The following is a 20,878-nucleotide window of genomic DNA, read 5'->3' on the forward strand; positions in this document are numbered from 1 at the left end:
TCCCTCTCCTCATTCTTCTGTCTCCCTCTGTTTCTGACATTATTCAGATGAGTTCTGCATTGCAGTCTGAGTCATGTTTACTGACCAAAGCTGCAGTGTGAAATCCAGAATAATTGCTCTCCTCAACTCCCCTGGCATTCCCTGGCACATTGTGCTGGTCTGTTGACTTCAAGCAGGAAGTCTAACTGAGACAGAATTTTCCAAAAATAAATTAAGTCAATGTTGTGCTCCTCTTCACATTTTTCCATGCCATTCAAAAACAAAAGGGCAAAAATCCACATCACTTATTCTTGAGAACACTGCAGGATGATGAGATGAAACCATGAATAAAAAGTCACTCAGGGAGTGCACACCCCTCTGGCCTCCCCGTCACTGAGCGACTAGATTTAAATCTGTCTTATACAGTAAGTTTAGCACCACCAATTGTAACACCTTGACATGCCTTGAGACACACCTGTGAAAAAGAAACAGGTAAACCTCGGGATACCTACTGTATATCCAGCAGCATGAGATTGCTGAAAAGAGGCAAATGAGCAAAACAAACAGATGTGTCGGGGCACAGTGCACAGCTCATTATACCAGAGCCTTCTTCAATACGCAGCTATGCTCCGCGCCTGTATAAAATGACATGCAGGGAGGAGCTCTCTGTGTGTGGTGTGAAGTGAGGCAGCGCTGGTAACAAGCAGATAACAGTCCCACCAAGATGGTATTGCTCAGTGCTTTGCACAGGAAGGGGTGGGCTTGGGCGGCATCATTTCCATTCAGCGCTGCACACACGCAAACGTGCACTTTCTCTCACACACAATTCTCAAAAGCGGTCGTGTTTCCCCCTGCCGGCATGTCACTCTCCCAAATTGTTTCATGTTCTTTAGAGCGACTAAATAAAACCAAAAGGCAAACAAATCCTCCTGAGACAGAGAGGCAGAGAAATACTCGTCGGATACTTTGTAGTTCTGCCTGTGTCTTATACTTTCTAGTCTGGTTTCTTCAAAATGGCATTTTCTATTTGAGTTTGAGTCTTGGAAATTGTGGAGGGCTTTAATGGGGGAGGAAGCGTCTCTAAAGGCCTTACTGCCATCTGTTGGTGCTGAGTGAAACTGATTATCAATCGATAATGTTCTTTGTGCTCTGTTTTACTGTACAGAATATTCCTTTGTAATACGTGTGCTTACTTGGACTATATTACCTATTCTATGTGGCAAAGTCATTGTAAAAAGACACTTGAAAAAGTCTAACGACAGTGTTATGTCTGATTTGTATTCAGTCATTCAGTTTCCTCTTTACTTGTGCATTGCACTTCTAACCTTACCCACTCCAGTACTTTCAAGGCCTGGGTAAATGCACAATAGCTGAGGATGAAGTGAAAAATGTTCCTCTGTAAAGATGCGCAAAAATACTCGAGCATACATGAATGGATCCTCTCCAGAGGAAGAGATAATGGTCATGCTTCAGCACTTTGGAGCTCTGGCTTACCCATGTAAAAAGTATCAAATGTAAAAATTTTGGTTGTTCGGGGAAATCAAAACTGAGTTTCTCGACACTTGAACATCACCGGCCAGCATGAGGTTAAATATGCACTCAAAATTCAGAATTTGTTTTGCATAGCATGTAAATGAGCGGTCCGTTTTTTAGACTTTGTAAAATGACTTGTTGTAATGAATGTGCATGGACCTCCGTTTTCATAACATCTTGAATCACCATCTCGCTCTCATTTTTGCATGCTTGACTGAGCCATAATTACCATTTAAAGTGGGATAGAGGCGAGGTGAATGAGATGGTTGTTTGCACCTCAGGTCACGCATTCTAAGCTGCCTTTCTTGATTACTTGATTAGGTGAGGCTAGAGATCAACCAATGGAAAATTTCGAGGGAAAGCAAGCTGATCTGTGACACAACAGATGGATTTCCCTAAATCTCTACAAGAACCTTTCCATGTGATCGGCTGTGTATATATGACTGAAACGTTCTGCTAATTTCTTATAACTGCTAAAAATATTTCTCCGTTGCATATTCACGTTCTAATAGTACTTGATGTGACCATATGTAACAGTAAATACAGCAGTAATGAAAACCATTAATTTCCATTTATTTTAAAAAGTCAAACTGTATGGTAAGGGGAAAAAAAAAAACTACAAAGCGACATGGTTCTGTTACATAAGATGTATAGAACAATTAAAGTTAATTTCAAGGGGCATTGCAACCTTCACCATTGCTGTTTAAAATGGCACATCTCCATCGTCAATAATGGAGACACAATCTAAAAACTGGCAAAAAATTCAGAAGTTGTCACATAATTGGCAGAAATGTGAAATGAGGTTACAAAAACAGTTTGCCTTTCAGGGGACCATGATATCATGGCTGCACAGATGGACCTCTGGCAAAGAAGAGTTCCATGACTAAATACAATAGCTGTGAAATATGCCTCCAAACTCTTAATTTTAAAGGGAACCATCTATCCCAAAAAAAGGCCCCCTTTGTTACTTAAAGGGCGCTTTCAGTCTATTTAGTTAAATGTGGCACTGTGACCGGCTCCTCCAGGAGTATAAAGTATTGATTCAGAGAAGAGACATGTTGAAAATAAAAACAATATTAAAGCCCTTACATTACAGTTGAACTAGATATGAGGAGGTAGGGAATAGAAAAGGAAACCAAGTGTAGACAGACTTCTGTAACAAATCCTTCTACTGCATCTGGTGCTATGTTTATGTAAAAATACAAATCAACATGGTAGTTACAGCTAGAAGTCCTCAGTCTGCCTCCTCTTCCTCAGACTCGGACTCTGGAAAAAAGAAAATATTGTTCAGCACTATGCCCAAACATCGATGCATAGTATGCATCACCACCAGCGTCACAGAAACTTAGAAGAGAGACAGAATAGAGACGCTGAATACAGTTGCTCGACACAAATGAGATACAGCACAAGCTCATGCCGTGTTTTTTGGCAACCTGTGGCTGTGGGACGTAGAACCAAGAAAACAGACCGACAAAGACGGAACAAAGGGAGACTGTGAGGCGCTTACCTTCCTCTGCGTTCTTGAGCCATTCAACAAACTTCTTCATCTGCTCCAGGAAAACACTCTTTCCTTTGGCAAGATGGGCTTCGTTGTACCACTTCAGAATTGCCTCCTCACTCAAGACGTCCGCTTTAAAAATCAGAACAAAAAAAAAAAAAGTCTATTCAACACAACCCCAACAGCACAAACGCATCCGCAGGTGCTTGACAAATGTCGTCTGGCAGGTTGCAAACATTAATCATGACAAACTTTTGGCTATAATCTCTGGCCATCTGGCATCATTCACACGTAGCTTCCCACTATAAAACAAACACAAACGTGAAGATGGAAAACGGAGCCACACACAAGAAAAGGAACAAAAGAAACTTACCTTTGTAGAGCAGAACAACAATTTTCTGGAAGGCCTTCATGAAGTGGATGTTATCATAACAGTACTCCTGGATCTTCAGCAGGAGAGTAAGTTCAGAGAGGCCCTGGGAAGTAAAAGCCTTCAACAGTGGGCTGTATTGCTGAGAATGTAAAAATCGAGAAAATTGAAAGTTAAGAGTTGTACAGAGATTGTAAAGATTAACACGAGCGGTGGATGGGAGGTTTCTGGACCTCACAGAGGACAGAAAAACATTCTGGATATTTTTCTGATTTCTTACATTACTTCCACTTTCAATGGCTTTGGGTTAGTAAATCAATTATCTTCTCTGCTGAGTTCAAAGCCTACAGCAGCCTGGATTTTGAAACATCTTAAAGGCACAATTTAAGAGTGACATCCGTATATTTCTTTAGATCTCTCATTTCCGAGCGTGTTGTCATGACTGCCAGAGTCAAGGAACAGCAGAGCCATAATAACACATATCACCTTTAAAAGTTTGATGGCTTGTTCTGTGACCAGCTCCTCCTTCTTGTTCCACTCCACAGAGCTCATTACACTGGACCAAATTAGTCCAATCATCGTCTGCTCGGAGATGTTGTTCTTCTTGATTTCCTCTCGGACGTAGGCGATGATCTGTAAGAGCCGAGCCCAGAGATGGAACACGTGTTATTGGAAAAGCAGGCAAACCTCAGGCAGCATATGCTGAGGCTTATTGCTTATCAAATCCTGCCGAAGTCTGGGATATGAGAACCTGGCAGGAGACAGAGGTTTGCAGGAGCAGAGAATATGTTCAGGTTGAGTGGATTTCAGCAACTTGTCGCTGATTCACTGCAACCTTTTCAACACTCCTCGAGACAAAAGGGGGCAGAAGTTAAAAAGAAAGCAATCTCTAGTGCTACCCTCAGTGGTGTGATGCACAAAAAGGGACTTAATATAACAAGAGCTGAAAAACTACCAAGTCTTACATCTTTGAGGGGGTCCCCACGTGACATCTGCTCCTGAAGCTCTTTCTGCAGCTCCTTGCGAGCACCTATGGACTGCTGGTTTTTCGCAAAGTCTGAAATCTCCTTGAGCCCGGCATCTGTGAAGTACTTCGAGAAGTGCTCACAACTGCGCTTGTTGGCAGGGAACAGCTCCTGAAAAAGCACACAGTCAACTATTGAGGCAGGCCCCAGTTCAGCCAGACAAGCTTTAATCATCCATTAAGAAGCCTTTGTTCATTAATAGCCTGAGCATTGGATGCCACAATAGCATGGAATTAAATTTGTACATATTATTAGTCTTCTATTCATTAAACAAGCTTATTTAGAGTGCACAGACAGACTGTTGACCCTTACTGCCCCTTAGCCTCGTAAAGATTTTGTATTTGAGTTGTCATTCTTACCATGAGTCTGTTGTCCATGCCAACCTTTCGGAGACTGGCAGCAACAGAGCCGATGTCCTTTTCAGAAAGCCAAGATTTGAAGAGTTTTACCGCAAAGCATGCCGAAACACCTGAACAAATGCATGAAGATGTGTCAGCTGTTGCTAACAGACCTGCCAGGATAAAGTTAGTCCTGAGTAATACATTGGTAAACAATTCCACAGGATGCGATTAGACAGGTTTAACTGGAACAACGCCTAAAAAAAAAGCAATGGTGCAGTCAACAAAATTAGATTGCACTGCAGGTGTTTATCTGTACCCTTAGTAAAATTTTAGAATTTAAGAGAACATCATTTAAATAATGCAGTTCACAAATGTGAAATAGACAACAGCTGCCTTCCATCTATCATAAGGGTTTAAAAGTCCTGATACATTGGCTGTTGGGCTGAAGGCGTCAATCAGCCAGTTTTTAATCTGACATGATCAATTCACACTGCAAGCACATAGTGAAAACACATTCACACAAATGCTACGCTAGGCTATTTTCTGTTCCCATAATGCTGGGTCTCAGGTTTTCTCTTTTTTGGATTTGGAATGCAGACTATCAACTAGTTATTTACTATTGTTTGGGTGTAAAATATATGTATCTCAGCAGAAGCCATTGTGGAGGGTTCAAATGCAACTTTGCCTTGAAGTGATGTTAGGCAAAGCATGTACTGTAAGCTTATTGCAGACACAGTAGATTGGTATCAGTGCATGTCAGCCGAAGTTGCAGTAGAGGAACGCTGAATATTGGAAAGATGCTCAAGACAAGATTTAAGAAAAGACGATATAAACATGAGACCATATCCACAGCTAACAGTAAAGTGAAAAGCCTCACTAGAGAACAGTCACTGGTCCAAAAACAGAAGCAATACCAATGCTCAGATAAAGTGTTATATATAGCAATGAAGCAGCTTCAATCACACACATCATTAAAAGGAAATTGGGGCATATTGAAAAGTGAAAGTTCTCTTAGGGAAGCTCTTCCAGATACCACTACCATCAGCTTAAGAAACCCCAACCCTTAACTCTAAACTTGAGAAGAATTATCTTCCTCTTGTATAATACTTTCTGAAGCATCGCAGCGGGTCATTGTGGTAATAAATGTGCAAATACCATCTACTTTACTGACATTACAGGTCACAGGTATAACATAAATATATTGTAACATATATTGTAATAATCAATATGTGGTATACACACTTGAGTGCCCATGTGGTTGTTTTTATATTAGGAGAACAAAGCGTAAACTGTACGCAAGACTGGCTAAAAATAAAACATGCTGTAAGAACTGGCAACCCCCAATACCTCATGACTCTACATTATAGAGAGTCTGACCACACATTTCCAATATAGCCAAGATATCAGGCATAGACTATAGAGAAAAGTCAATAAGGGGTGAAGATAAATTAAACTCTTACAAAAAATGGGATATATACACTGAAAGCTACGCAACACACAGGTTTGAATGGGGAACTCGACTTCTTTTCTTTTCTGTAACCGTCTTTTATTTCTACTATTGCTTGCTGTTTTGCCTGAGAACTTAAAATGTTTTAAGATGCTGCTTGCATCTTCATGGTCCATTATGTGAATTCCATACTGATCATGTGACTATTTGCCAAAATGTATATGAAATAGCCTAAAGGCGACAACTTTGAATTGCTCTAATGAAGGCCTTGGCTGCAACAAGTGAAAGGCATGTTTTTACTTTACGCTTCAATAGCCGTGAGATAAAGGCTTTTTATCTTTTAATACCCTCATATCTACTAATGTTTGCTTTGTTATATGTGAGAATATTGGTCAGCAGATTGTTATCACTTTAACGCTCAATTATCAATATGCCATTGGACTGGCAAGGGGTAATCCTTACTATACTTATCTTTCAGAAAAGAAACAGTAAATGCAGTCACTTGAGTTGATTTCAAAGTAAGTAATAAACAGCAAAAGAATCACATGAATGGTTTTGACTGGGTTTGTTTCATTGCTCTATTACGTGTACAGTCTGCACTAGATTTGGGATGTGGGCTGTCCAGTTCGCAGCTTTTTAAACAAAAGAGTTAATAAGGATTTCACCCCCCCACACACATACACACACACTCACTTATGTTGTTTTTCAAGATTAATTGAAACTACTTTTACTAGGCAGGCCCATGAGGCAGAAGAGTAAGTACCTTCTTTGACTAGGTTCTCATTGAAGAGGCTGCTAAGAATGGATGCAGAGAGATTGCCGTTGGCCAGCAGAATCCCTGTTAGCATGGCCAGCTTGTTGCGCTCAGACTCTGTGAAGCCCTTGAGAAACAGCAGCAGCTGCCAAAGAGCAAACATATACAAAATTGAGTCAGACACATTTTCTGATTTTTAAAAAAAATTCAGTTGGACTGAAATGGTCTTGTGTTAAGAAAAAGACAAACCTTTTTAATCTCCTCCTCAAAACCTTTCTCCAAGTATTTGTAGCGTCTGATTAGCTTGTTAAAGACCTAAAAGGAAGCACAAAAAAGTGTTACATTATTTGTACCAAATAAAAAATCTGATTCTTAACTTCCCTGTGATAACAGCAGAAACTGAGCAGGACTTTCATGGTGTTCACCTGCGCATATGCTTGCATGGTCTCCATGTCCTCTTGTGCTTTGAAAAGACAGAACTCAGTGCACGTCACGTCATCTGACAGGGTACCTCCTGGGGCTGAAAGGAAACATATTTTCTCACTTTTGTGAGTCTTATGCTTCATGCCTCAAATGAGTTGCTTGTGATTTTGTGTCTAGAGTTGAATTAAGATGAATGAAGAATATAAACATTTTCCAGGATACTGTAAGTCTGATGACTCATATAGTGCTCGGCAGTACAATGGACTGACTTTATCACCATCAAACTGGTAATTACATGAAAAAAGGTTTTTTGTAAAGGCAAAAGAAATATGAAATAGTCCTGCATCTTACCCAGCATTCCACCAGCCACCAGGATGTCGAACAGAGTCTCAGCATAGCGGCGGTAGTCAAGCTTGGCACCAGAGGCATCAAGGAACTTTGCGACAGCTTCCAAATCAGTGCCAGTTTGGTTCAGACCTTGTATGATGCTTTCCTGAAACTGGGAAGGGTCAAACCTCTCCTTTTCATCTGTTGAAAAAGCAGATAGATAGCAGAGTTTATCTCTGCCACTCACTTATGACATTCTAAAAGACATATCCAAAGCCATACTTGAACATACGTAGAGCCACATATTCTCTTCCTTGCATGAGACATTTCAGTTAAGCCCTATATGACAACTCATTAGGTTCGGTTGCTGTGTGTGCCAATTCTTCAGTAACTGCTTAAACTAAATCTATTTGCCAAACAACAGCTTTGGGCTGGACACCTTTCTTTAACATGCAAAGCCACAATTAAAATGTGTTGAATATCTTGTCAGTGAAGAACAGACATGGTCATCAGCGATCAAACCTTCCACTCATTTTCCTGTGTCTGTGATTGTAAGCACATAAGGTGCTGGATAAAAAGGTCAGTACTATGAAAAGTGGGAGGTGATCTTCACAGAGCCTGATGGTTTCTCACCTCTTTTTCGGGTTTTGAAACGCTGGCCTGTTAGCGTCGGCTTCTGCTGCCTTTGATTACTCATAAAAGACACTCTGGAAGACAAAGAGAGCAGGGAATAAGATCAGAATTAGGACACACAAATAAAAATAGTTTTCTTCACCCATTTCTTTATGATACAGCGATAAAGTGGCATTGTTAGACGCAAATGGATGAATACAACTATTCCAGTCACCACCTTATACAAGCATATGTGACAACTGCTTACTAATTTAGGGCTGCAACTAACAAATATTTTCCTTGCAGATTAATCTGTGGGTTATTTTCTTGATTAATCAGTTGTTAAATCTATAAAATGTTGGAAAATGGTGAATATGTCATATGTCTTGTTTTGTCCACAATCTTAAGAGATTCAGTTTACTGTCACATAGAAGTGAAGAAAGCAGAAAATATTCACATTTAAGAGGCTGCAATCAGAGAATACTGACTTAAAAAAAATTACTAACACTAGATTAATCAATTATTTTTATTTTAGATTTAAAATAGCTGACAATTAACTTAATAGTTGACAATGAATTGATTAATTGTTGCAGCTCTAAATTAACTAACATTAAAATGAAGGCCGCATTACACAAATAAGGGAACAACGCTATTGTAATGCTATGTAGAGTATAATCACACATGCAGTGCAAGGTAAACAAGCCAGACATCATTTCATATTAGCATTAACGTTAGAGGTAACCTAATCATCTGGACAGACACTGTACTTGTAGTCATATCAACAGTCTAAGACGTTTGTCTATTAGTGATTACTCTTATGAAGCGAATCTATCAAAAAAAAAATAATAATAAGTTTGTGAAATCTTGCTATACATATTTCTTAAAATATCGGCAAAACAAAATCTGACTAACACGAGTGACATTAACGGTGACACTAAAAATTTCACATTTTTAAAGCCAGACAGAGCCAACCTCAATGTCTGACTTCACCGGCTAACGTGAGTGTTAGCTAGCTACAGGCAGCTTCAGCTTCCGTTATTTTCCAGACGAAGGGCAACAATACGCTTAAATATATCACCAAGGCTCAGCTGGATTAACCAAAAACAAACAGCAACTCACCTAAATCCTCTTTATGAGCAAAAACAGTCCGTGAAATAAAAACTAATACCACTAGATAGCCCTACTAGCGGTTCCTGGGAAAAGGAAATTGACAACGCGCATGCGCAATAACACAGGATTATGTGGGTCAGTACATTTGTGTGGGGAGAGTACAGTTCACAAACTGTGACAAAACGGAAAAAAAAAATGTCGGAGTGAAACAAGCGTGGAATATATACACGAGAATATGGCAATTGTTGCGATATGGTTGCATTTCGTCCCTATATACTATAAAGGATGAAGTAATATAACGACCATACTTGGAAATAACCCCCCGTACAGTTCCAAGTCATTTTCTTCAGTTAATGGGTATACGAATAGAAGAACTGTTTTACCCCCTAAAAAACTGTATCAGGATCAGTTTCTCGACCGTCTTCTATTAACATATGCCAAACTGACCCAGAGTCAGTATAATGAAACAATGGGTCAACAAGTCGTTGCTATCTAGCATTAAGACACAGGAGGGGGATGTTGTGCTGTCGGGTGGATGCAGTATCTGTCGAAAGGATGAAGGGAAAACTTTAATGTTGCGTTACATTTACCTCGTAAATCTTGGCTCTGATACCAGGAACTTCTTCACACGATCACATACATTTTGGATTGAAATGTAGGACTAAGAATCCCTATTATTTACAAAAATTAAAATAATTTCTTAAATAATAATAGTTGTCAGTCCATATTCATCAATTATTTACAAAAAGACTATCTCATTTAGGACCTATGGGAAAACCCTCTGGCCTACAGAAGTTTGGGTGTAGGCATAAATATCTACTTATACCGTTTGGATGTGTGGTTTGATATTAGAAATGGCAAGTGTTTGGTAAACAAGGTAGTGGGTTGTGGAGAGTTTGGTATTTCCATATAATCACATTCATGAAGGGCGCTCCATGTGGACTTAAAAAAAAACACATTCTTCCGACAACATTTGAAGGCATCACAACCCCACTTTCCCCCCCTCCCGCGCCGGAGGTGATTAGAGGACGCTGGACTAGCCCAGAGACGCCGCTCCAGCCACTCCCTACGCCCGGCGGACCCTGCACTCTCAAGTCCATCCAGAGCTCCATTCAAAGTGCTGAGATCCGGATGAGAGCCACGTCCAGCCTCATCCAGCGCAGCAGACGAGTTCAACTTAAAGACAGCGGGGAAGGGCTTTCAGGAGCCAGTCCACACTCCGGAATCACCTCTGGGATCCTACTTTTGTCCGTAGAGTGGATTTAGGACGAGACGGAGCGACTCTTGCAGAGATAAAGAGGCAAGTTTGACATCTTCTGTTACTTTGCGAGGTGCTGAAAATGTAACTGCGAGTCCTTTGTTGTCGTTGGGGTGAAATGTGTTAACACTGTTGCGCTCAACTTTTCTCCAAAGTTAACTTTGCTTAGACTTCAGACTCCAGCTCATTCATTCCTCCTCTGCCTGCAGAAGGGGGTTGGGATTTCTTTCTTTCTTCTTCTTCTTCTTTTTTTTTAAATCTGTCTCTTTCTTTGTGGACGAATTGTAACGGCTGGAGGAGACAACTGGCTGGACCGAAAGTGTCCGAGTTTAGTTTCACCGCTCGTCTCCGTCCTTAATCAACGTGTGGTCGCTAATTGCCTACATCTGCTGGTTTAAGCTCCATCTTTGTAATTCAAGAGTCAAAGCACCGCAGAGGACAGATGTGCCAGATCTGAGAAACTCACTCAGGGCTCGCTCTGTTGAGATGATCAGAGTTAGCGCTGCGCCCACTGTGCGCCTCAGTAACAACAGATAGTCATATCATCGCACAGCCGAGCAATGTGTGAATGTAAAGCCTTCTGTGAAATGGGCGTTTTTGCCGGTCATGCAGGGGTAAACGAAGACAGCAAACTCTGTCCTTCTCTTTGGGATCACTCAAACTATCCTGTTTCATTAAAATATATCCTTACATTATGTAAACTATAATCTGGGGATCTATGGAATACAGAGGAAGATCAATGTCAGCTTTAAAGGTGAATGAACTGACTGAAGGTGGGTTTACCCTCCAGCACGCCCCAGGTTTTCTCTTAATGCTGCTGACTGGAATACATTACTGCTCAGCGTGGACAGCATGAATAAAACTATTCACCTCTTTGAGAAACATCCCAAGTTCCTTCTTGTCAGAGTTGACCTGCTTTCTCTCTGCAGGGATCCCCTGAGGGGTAAAACTGCTACTACTGCTTGGTGCATGAATCAAATTTGTCAGTTTTACCAGTTGCATGCATTTACAGTATGGAAATATGCATTCTTCTCAAGCATTGGGCCATTACTGACTTAAAACATGAATTTAGTGGAAATGTTGAATGAAAATCGGCCCTTTGCTGCCACACTCTTTCCAAGCTTGGCTCTACTTTTGAGCAAAGCACTTTTTCAATTTTGTCAACTTGGAAACTTGGAAATCCCAAGAGGATCAGATAAGACTTTTTTTTTCTTTCTTTTTGTTAATGGATTATGTCTCTCTCTTTGTGGTTTTCCACAAATATGTCCCGCCTCTCTTGGCCCAGAGTCTCAGTTGGGAAACCAGATGGGAACTTTATTACCCGCACTGATCAAACAAACAGTGATGTAAGATGACTGGGAAAGGTAGCGTGTGGTAAGCCGTCAGCGTTGCTCGATAGACTCCTGGAAAAAGTAACAAGCGTTGAGCTCAGACTTGGAAGACGACAGTGTGTCGGACTGCTGGCCACTCCAGTAGCTCTCCTCAGTGTGAGCTTGTTGGCCGGCCCGCTTTGAGTTGCATCGGTGCTACTTTGTTTTTTTAAAACTTGCCAAAATCCTCCTCATGAACACAGTCGCTTGAGATGTCCTGATCTAATGTGGTGTTTATAGAGGACCAAAGTGCCCCAGCCAGTGCCTTGGTGATGAATAGTGTTTGCACTTGTCTGCTCGTGCAGCTTAGTGTAGTGAGGCGTGCGTCCTGTGTCAGCCCTGCGTCCACAGAGATCGACAGGGGCGGCCCCTCAGACTGGACCATGAAAAGCCTTCAGCTGCAGAGAGGCTGCTTTTTGCAGCATCTCTTACAGGAGAATCTTCTGCAGCCAGGAAGCATCATTTCCAATTCGGTGCTTCCTCAGCTTTGCGATTAATAAGATCTCATTTTATTTTATTTTTTTCTGTTGCTTTGCGCTACTTTGGAATCCAAAGGGTGAAAACCAGTGTCTTCAAGTCCACTATTCCAACAAAGAACCTTTCTCCTGTGCTGTTTGACTCAGAATATTTTCCACCCGTTGAACTTAACTGCTTAAACTCTACGCCCTTTGTCTCCCGATGGAGCTCGAGCAATAATGCTGTACATTTTGATTCAGCTTACTGTTGATTTGTTAAGTCCAGTACAGCTGCTTTCTCCATTCGCTTGCGGGGAACCAAGCCAGACCAAGTGTTTGACTGCCTGTTGTACAGACGATGCTGAAACTGCTAATGCACAGCAGTTCAGGGAACATTTCACATTGGAGTATGTTAATTTACTATAAAACAGTGAGAAATTAGAGCCTTGCAGGGTTCTCCTGTGTGTGTTTACTTCACAGCTGATTCAAAAGAGGAGTGTTGGTCATATTATTTGTACAGAATAAAAAGCCTGCCGGGTAGGCAGTGTTTTATGTAAAACTTTGCTCTGTAAGAGCGCTTCTTGTTTTGTTGCTAATGGCATTTTACAGGATTCAAACAGTTGCCTCACAGTGACATTTTGAGCTCTGTGTGAAAATGTTCTGAGTATAAAGTGAACTGCCACCTGTTCCATGATGGGAATCAGTGGTAAAGACTCATAGCTTTCACACTGTCTGTCCATTGTGTATAAGTCACCCTTGGTTTTTGGGAAGGGAGATGGACATTAATCTCCATTTGTTAAAATAAATGCTTTTAAAAAGTGAAGACTAAAACTTTTCACATGAAGCTCAACCTGGAGGAACTTTGGGCCGCACCATTGACCAATAGCAAGCCATCTCGACACTCCGTCACGTGAGGAAACAGAGAACAAGAGAGTCCAGAAAGGAGGAGGCTGTCGTAGCGTAGCTGTGTTACCTAACCTCCTCTGACAGACTGTAAACTGCTCCACCGAAGAGCAACGGTTTGCCAACAGTTACGAGACGAGATGTGATCAAGTCAACATGTCTGCTGTGAAAAAGACCTTCGATCACCTCGCTTTCATTTCAAATGCTGCTAAATCCTGATTGGTGCATCATTTTCCAACCGAGTCCGACGCACTTCAAATCAGTAGGAAGCACAAAACAAAGAGAGAAGTCTGTCATGTGACATCACCAGAACTGTCCCAACTTTGGCAGATTATTTTGTGATCACGTACAAACCTGATTCCAGAAAAGTTGGGACGTTGTGTCAAACGTAAATAAAAACAGTGCAGTCATGTGCAACCAAACTGTGTTTACAGACAGCAGTTTTATGAAGTGTTCCTGAGTCCATGTAGTAACATCCTTTATCCAATCATGTGTTCACAAAGTGGTGAACCTCACTCCATCCTCGCTTGTGAACGGCTGAGCCTTTCCAGGATGCTCCTTTCATACCCAATCATGATACTATCACCTGTTACCAATCAACCTGTTTACCTGTGGAATGTTCCAAACAGTTTTTGGAGCATTCCATAACTTTCCCAGTCTTTTGTTGCTCCTGTCCCAACTTGTTTGAAGTGTGTCGCTGCACCAGATTCAGAATAACCAGATATTTGCAAAAATCTATGAAGCTGATGAGGTCAAACATTGAATATATTTGTCTTTGCGTTGTTTTCAGTTGAGTACATGTCAAAAAGGATTTGCATATGATCACATTCTGTTTTATTTATGTTTTACACAGCGTCCTAACTTTTGTGGAATCAGGGCTGTAGAATCCCATTACTCATTGAAGAGAAAATATGTTTTCAGAGGCTTTAAAACTGACATATAAGACAGTTATTAGTTGTCTGTTCTCCAGGGTTCAATCCGGGTTTTGCATGGTGAGTGGATTAATTATGGTATAGCTGTTGGAGCTTTTGTCATTTTGATTGCCAGCTGTAGGCCCATGTTTTGTAAACCTACCCGGCCTGATGTCTCCCTGCTGTTTGAGCTGTATTGTAAATAAAGCCCAGTGTTTGTTTGGGTTCCAGGTTTATGTTTAACCAGTCGGGATGGTTGTGTGTCATGAAAACTCTGTTCAACTCGCAAATGCGCTTTTGACAGAAGGCAGAAATCATTCAATTGCTGCCATAAAGCGCAAGTTGTTGCAAAACGTGGTCAGTGCGTTTAGTCTTTTCCAGGTGCCTGCGAGTGGAATCACTGCCGGTTTGGTTGTGTGTCCACCTTTGCTCACAGGCCTAGAGCAGTGCTGAGGACTCTGGACCTGCGGGTCACTTTCTCAGGCAGCAGCTCGCTCTCTGTCCTCTCTGGCCTGGCCTGCTCTGTGGCACAGCCCCGCTGCAGCTCCACCTGGGAGGAGCTCTAATCGCCACCATTGCCAGCAGCCTGTCATGTTGTGACTCTCCTGCCCCGTGACAAGGCCGGCTTGATCTGCGGGGAATTTACAGACTATTACGCTGCATAATAGATTTTATTATCATTTGTTTGCACATAGCCACGCCACTGTGTTCTCAAACAACTGCTCCCAAGGTAGAATGACGCCAATCATCTCTCAGTGTGGCTCACACAACGCCCATTTACCTCCACACAGAGCACGTCACTGGAGAGTGCGAGCTTGCTTTGTTGATCGTGATGAAAATATTGACCATTTCAAAAGTGATAGCCACTCTGAGCTGCTTTATTTTTAATCAAGGATGCACATCCTAACAAGCAACGGCTGTCTTTTTGGCACCACTTTTGTATTTTCGCTTTTACACCACCACTACTGCCTGCACGGCTGTTGACTTTTGGTCTGATGACTTTCCTCCTTGACAAAGAACAGAAAAGAACACGTGGCTTTAGCCCTCGGGCCTGTGAATAATACATGTACATTTAATGGTGTTTTTTCATGTTTTTTTCCTCGTAGGTTGACCTTGCAGGGGAAATCTAGGTCAGAGGCAGGAGGCAAAGCGCGTCTCATCACATTGTCGGTTGCATGCATTGAAATCCCAGGTGCAGCCCACCCATCGCTGTCACACTTTCAATGATAAAATCTTTCTGTCAAGCAACTGCGCTCTGCTAAATACAGCTCTATAATCTGTGGGAATCATAGGTCAAACTCCAATTTCAAATGTAATTCTGCGAGTTCTGTAGGTCATATATAGGATAAAAATAGTGACTCAGTAATGCCCCTCTCCCGACATTCAAGGTGTGCTCTAGTTGATCTTGCCAGCACGCTGCACATTGCGTGACAGCAAAGGGGAGGGGGGCTTAGTGCCAGCAGCAGGTATTACATTGAATTTATACTCCTGATAGCTGATGATAAACAGTGACAGATACTTGCACCAGAAAGCCCTAGCTCAAAGTAATTGTTATTGAAACACTTGTGTGCATCCTTCTTGCAAGTGTTGCAGACAGTCGGTTCAATAAACAGAATCTAGTGTTTTTGAGCCTTTTGGTGTATCAGGTCAGCTTTTTAATGTGCCAATCTTGGGCCATGTGCAAAGCGCTCCCGTCTGCCGCACGCAGGCACTGTGCCAGTCAGGTTTAGGAGAGCGCACTCAGTTAAGGTGACACGCGTCCAGACGAGGGTATTTGACCGCAAGTTTCGCTGCATCTCTGATTCATGAGATTTAGATTTGAGATTAATAACAGCTAAACCATGTGGGCACATGTGATGCTTACCTACTAAACATGCATCGAAGAGATTTAATCAATCTCTCTGATGCAAAATGCATCAGAGAGATTGATAAAGCTGGGCACATGTAATCCAGTTCCTCAGAGTAATTTGCCAAAAGGTTCAGATTGGGGCTGTTTTGATTTAGAAGGATAAAATGAGTGTATTTAAAGAAAAGAAAAAAATGAAAGTAACAGTTTTTTTGTCCTTCATGTGTACATTGAGACAAAAATCTGTTTTTACCAACATAGACTGGTGATATTCCTCATCTCTCCACCACTCAGCAGTGAAGATAATCCCCTGGGTATTAATCAAGGCTGTCAGGTTTTCTCTCATTCTCCCTCTTTGGATCCAGTTCAACAGTTAGCAGCAGGAAGCAACTCTTATTAATGGGATTGTGTGACTGGCTGCCTGGAAGCCAGCTCCAAATCTGGGGTAGTGGGTTATCAGCAAAGGAGCTGAGGGCATCCAGGCTGCAGACAGATGCAATATGTCATTGGTCAGAATGGCACAGGCACCCAGGCGACGTGGAGACAGAATGTTCTCCCCCAGGTCACCGACAGGCTTCAGCATCTGTTTTCACTGAGGAGGAATATGTCCCTTAACTCACTGCAGCATGTCTATGCTCTTCCTGTCAGGCAGCAAGTTTGCAGTAGCCGGGTAGCTAACTACTTTGTTGTTATTGGTTTGGCCAGTATTGATTGTGCCAGGCTAATGCACACATTATCTGATGCTCTAGATGATCAATATTCAATGAGAGTCATTAATTGGTTGTGAATTTGAGTGCATCTGCATGTATGGTACATAAATGCTAGATTAAAATTGTTGCACCCTGAATTAGTGTCTTTATTTTATAAAATAAAAGCCCTACAGAAAAGTAAACGTATGGTGCGAGATCACAGAGCAGGTGATCGGCACTTCATCCCTCCAGAGAATCAGTTACTATGTTAAAAGGAAGTTAATTTAAAACTGCAATGCAGACAACAAAAGCAGCTGGTAGACATGAGCCGTCACTTGGAATGTTTTGGCACAATGCCATCAGATTGCACTAGCTGGAGGGCACAAAGTAACCCCCTCAGTGGACTGTGGCTCGACATGCAAGCGAATACTTCTCCGCTCGTTTTCTACATCCCTCTGAGTCGATATCAAGCCATTGGTGTCTTTGCAGCACTGCAGCCCTTTAAGATGTTTTAATTGCAGAAGAACATCAGTCATTTTTCAGCATTCTTCCCCGCCTGTTTTGACCCACCTTTTTAAAGATTTGCTCTCATGCTGAATGTGAGAGTGAGTGCTTTTGGAACTCGAGTCTCGCCTCCTACTAAGAGCCGGGCAACTTCTTTATGGGCCAATAACACTGTGCCCTGCAGGGGAACAGAAGCCAGGGAAAAGGTAAAGTGGAAAGATGCACAGGAGATCCATCTTTTTCAGGAATGTCATGCTGCTTCTAAAAGTTGACTTGACGGCTGACGTAGGGGTTTGTGCTGAAATGTTGGAGCTTGGAGTCGTCCTGTTTGGCCGTCCACCAGTTGTTTCAGATCACATGCTGTATTACCCCTGATCCAGTTGTTTAATCCCCAAACATTTGCCACACAATTCTGTGTCTGCAGCAGATATTTGTGTGATATTAATCTCTGCATAAAATTGTATTTTTACCTCAGGCAGGGTTTTTCAAAGTGTCGGATGTTAGCTAATTTCAGGCCTTTAGCCTTCAGCCTCCACTGACACTGCTGCCTTATTTATTAAAAAGCATAAAGTATCGAAACCATCCCATCTTTGTCATATTTCCATTCTGTACCAGCCTGTGTTTGTTTCTGGATATGCAAATAATGTCTGCACCAAGAAGCAATGAACAATAGATGACTACATGGCCTCATCTGTCTGTCACAACAGCAGACATTGGGTTTTTAGTACAGCAAAGCCCTGTATCAAGGCCCTGAATGTATTCCAGGCCCCTCTTTTATCTCCAGCCGTATAGCGTTGGGATTACTGTCCCAAAGGAGATGGGAGGCAACACTGGACTGAAAACTGCAACCCCCAGCAGTGTCTTTGTCATGGTGCACTCCAGCCCAGATCCTTTACCAGCCACAAATATTATATTGCTGCAGCAAGCAAGCAGGGTGGAAAAAAAGCTATGAAGCAGTTTACTTTTGGGGGGCGATTTCTTTGATTTATAAGAAGCCCTGAAACAGGAGCAGATTCCAGCTGTGCAGACACCCAGAGGTCAAGGGCAAAGTTCTTTAGTTATGTAATTGCCTATGGGACGTTCTCACATGCCGCAGGAGAACAAGACCGAGTAGCCAATCAAAAGGCCCCACTCCTCCCCTGGAGTCGAACCACTGCTGTACAAACATGTCCACTCCAGAGTTTATTTCATTTGGCTAAATTTAGGACTGTTTATTTTCTGATCAAGGAATGCTTTTCATAAAACGTTGCTGGAGACCTCACAGATAATGGGCAACAAACATGAAATAGTAGCCTAATAATTGTGAAAAAGTGATATGGTTGTAGAACCAGTGTTCCTTACCAAAACACATCTTGTTTGAGTGTTTTCTTCCTCATGAAACACATGCAAAGCTTAAGATATTTGAAATCATGCATTGTTTACATCTGTGTTTGCTTGCAACAGTTTTCTTCTCTACTGGCTTTGCTGGCTCATTATGTTTGTTTGAGCATTACCGCCACCAGCTGTCTTATCAGCACACTAGCGCAAAAACGACAGCAGAGTGTGAATCGTGCCACTCAAGTGCTTGCACATGTGCAGGTGCACGATGCAAACAAAGCATCGGCCCATTCATTGAAACATTGCCCCATGGCGCAACTAGTGGTCCAAAAATCAACAGACACCTTTTTTGAATTCGCAGTATGTGTGATTTATCTCTTCTGTCTTCTGTACTTTTGTCCAGGGGGCGACACCTGCAGCCAAAATGGAGGTGAAGACGTCACTTCTAGACAACATGATTGGGGTTGGCGACATGGTCCTCCTAGAACCCCTGTCTGAAGACTCATTCCTCGAGAACCTGAGGAACCGCTTTGACCACAATGAGATCTACGTAAGTCATCATTTTACGTTCAAATATCCCTTGCAGTAATATAACAGTAATAATTCTAGTAGCAGTGTAACAGTGTTGCGTGAGACTGCTCGTCCCTGCCTCCAAGGACTGATATAGACTGCTTCCCTAAGGAAACATGCAGATACTTTTCATAACTCCATTGTTCCTCCACTCATTTTAGCCTCGGCTACAGAGGTGGCACAGATACAGAGACCACAGCAACCGGCCAATCAATAAATCACATCACCGAGGAATGTAGATGATGCCTTTAAATGAGCCATGAAATCCAGAGCTCAGGGACAAGAAGGGGCTGGCTGGCTGTATATCTTGAGAAGAAGGGGGTTGTTGAACTATCACGCCTGCATCAGACAATTGGTTCCGGGCTTTTGTGCCGTGCCACTCCAGGATTTTCTTCTCCGCAGGTCGGCTGCTCTAGACTCCAGCCCTCAAACCGTTTCATCTCCTGTGTGGTTCTGACCTAAATCTCGTGGAGCTAGTTAAACATGGACAGTTGTGCCTTTTTTAAAATTGCGTGTAATATATGCTCCTTCAAGAGAGATTTTCAATGCGCTAGTGCAAAATCTTAGTATTTCTGGTTTTACCTTTTTTAGTTTAGTCGTGACTATGAAGTGAAAGTAGAAATTGCATCTTCACGGAAAGGTGGATCACATGGTATGAAGTCCGTAATGGAAGCTTTTTTTGTGGCTTAAGCTGCACCTCAAGAGTGATGACCAGGAAAAGTGCTGAAGCCTGTACTTATCCACTAAATCTGTGGTGCACAATCCTTGCATGTGAATGTATTTTTCCCTATGTGGCATCATTCCTTACAAATGGCCCCCACCCCCACCCCAAACTATCATATGACGGCTCTCAGCAGAAGAAACATGGCTTTGTTTTCCAGAGGGACAGCGCATCATGTATCCAATAACTCTGTGGAAAATCAAGGAGAATGAAAATCGTCCTCCTAACTGCTGCTCTGCTTCTTATGCCTTCTTTTTTTTTTCTCTGAACAAGAAGAATCAGCGAGTGTTTAACAAGCTTATTTAACTCCTGAAGCCCCCTTTGTTTTAACCATTAATTCTGCATTGTGAGTTCGAAGATTAACTCCTTCTTTTCCTTCACACCAAAACTGTAGCAGGATGATCAATATTTATCCGAAATAAATTCACTTCAAATGTAACTAGCATCTATGTAAGTCTTTCTTTAATGGATTTTCATGACAGATGATGAGATGAAGATGCCTACATATGTTTTGTACAGAACGGCTGATCTTTGAGACCCACCCATTTTAAATTAATCACAGCCCTGGACCTGAGCACCTGCCAATTTCCAAGTGAACAGAAGTCATATCTACGCTGTCTTGTACACAGATTTCCTGTCATGCTGAAGGGATGGATTTTCAACACCATGGTTAAAAAGCTGAGTGGCGAAGAAAAAAATTAGTTTAATTTATGTAGTTTTTGGGGCATGTGGCGTATCACACAAGCTGTTATAATTTAGCGACTGAACAGATGGAGTTTTGAAACAAGCCAGACAGCAGACTTCCTATGCATTTCCACACCTGTGTGGAAATGCAAAAGAAAACACAGAAAATTACCATCTACCTGGGCAGTATGGACAGTGTCTGCATACACTATTTATCTCCGTTGATGGACA

At 42.0% G+C, this 20,878-nt stretch overlaps 2 protein-coding genes across 5 annotated transcripts in view; one reads left to right on the forward strand and one right to left on the reverse strand.

The window, feature by feature from the left end:
- Nucleotides 1-2,115: 2,115 nt before the first annotated feature.
- On the reverse strand, nt 2,116-9,510 carry LOC121616112 (basic leucine zipper and W2 domain-containing protein 1-A-like). Its single transcript, XM_041950759.1, has 12 exons — nt 9,429-9,510; nt 8,331-8,404; nt 7,722-7,898; nt 7,373-7,467; nt 7,197-7,262; nt 6,957-7,092; nt 4,765-4,874; nt 4,346-4,516; nt 3,867-4,013; nt 3,384-3,522; nt 3,020-3,142; nt 2,116-2,778 (listed from the first exon to the last, which is right to left on the reverse strand). The coding sequence occupies exons 2-12, from the start codon at nt 8,392-8,394 to the stop codon at nt 2,747-2,749; spliced, it is 1,260 nt and encodes a 419-aa protein (XP_041806693.1). The 5' UTR covers nt 8,395-8,404; nt 9,429-9,510; the 3' UTR covers nt 2,116-2,746.
- A 974-nt stretch (nt 9,511-10,484) lies between these two features.
- myo1b (myosin IB) overlaps nt 10,485-20,878 on the forward strand; it is a 59,590-nt gene continuing 49,196 nt past the window's right edge. For all 4 annotated transcript variants that reach the window (XM_041950199.1, XM_041950201.1, XM_041950202.1 and 1 more), the window contains exons 1-2: nt 10,485-10,719; nt 19,076-19,222. In XM_041950199.1, coding sequence (XP_041806133.1) covers nt 19,097-19,222 — 126 coding nt within the window. In that variant the 5' untranslated portion in view covers nt 10,485-10,719; nt 19,076-19,096. The remainder of the gene's footprint in view (nt 10,720-19,075; nt 19,223-20,878) is intronic.

This window comes from Chelmon rostratus, chromosome 13 (genome assembly GCF_017976325.1).
Source record: "Chelmon rostratus isolate fCheRos1 chromosome 13, fCheRos1.pri, whole genome shotgun sequence".
NCBI lineage: Eukaryota > Metazoa > Chordata > Actinopteri > Chaetodontiformes > Chaetodontidae > Chelmon > Chelmon rostratus.

What these genes read in the sequence shown, in the direction of transcription:
- LOC121616112 (XM_041950759.1), bottom strand. Translation starts at nt 8,394, where the DNA reads ATGAGTAATCAAAGGCAGCAGAAGCCGACGCTAACAGGCCAGCGTTTC. An exon ending in GGTGGCTGGTGGAATGCTGG is followed by an intron (nt 7,468 to 7,721) that starts GTAAGATGCAGG and finishes GTTTCCTTTCAG; the next exon opens with CCCCAGGAGGTACCCTGTCA. An exon ending in AAGCCATCAAACTTTTAAAG is followed by an intron (nt 3,523 to 3,866) that starts GTGATATGTGTT and finishes TTACATTCTCAG; the next exon opens with CAATACAGCCCACTGTTGAA.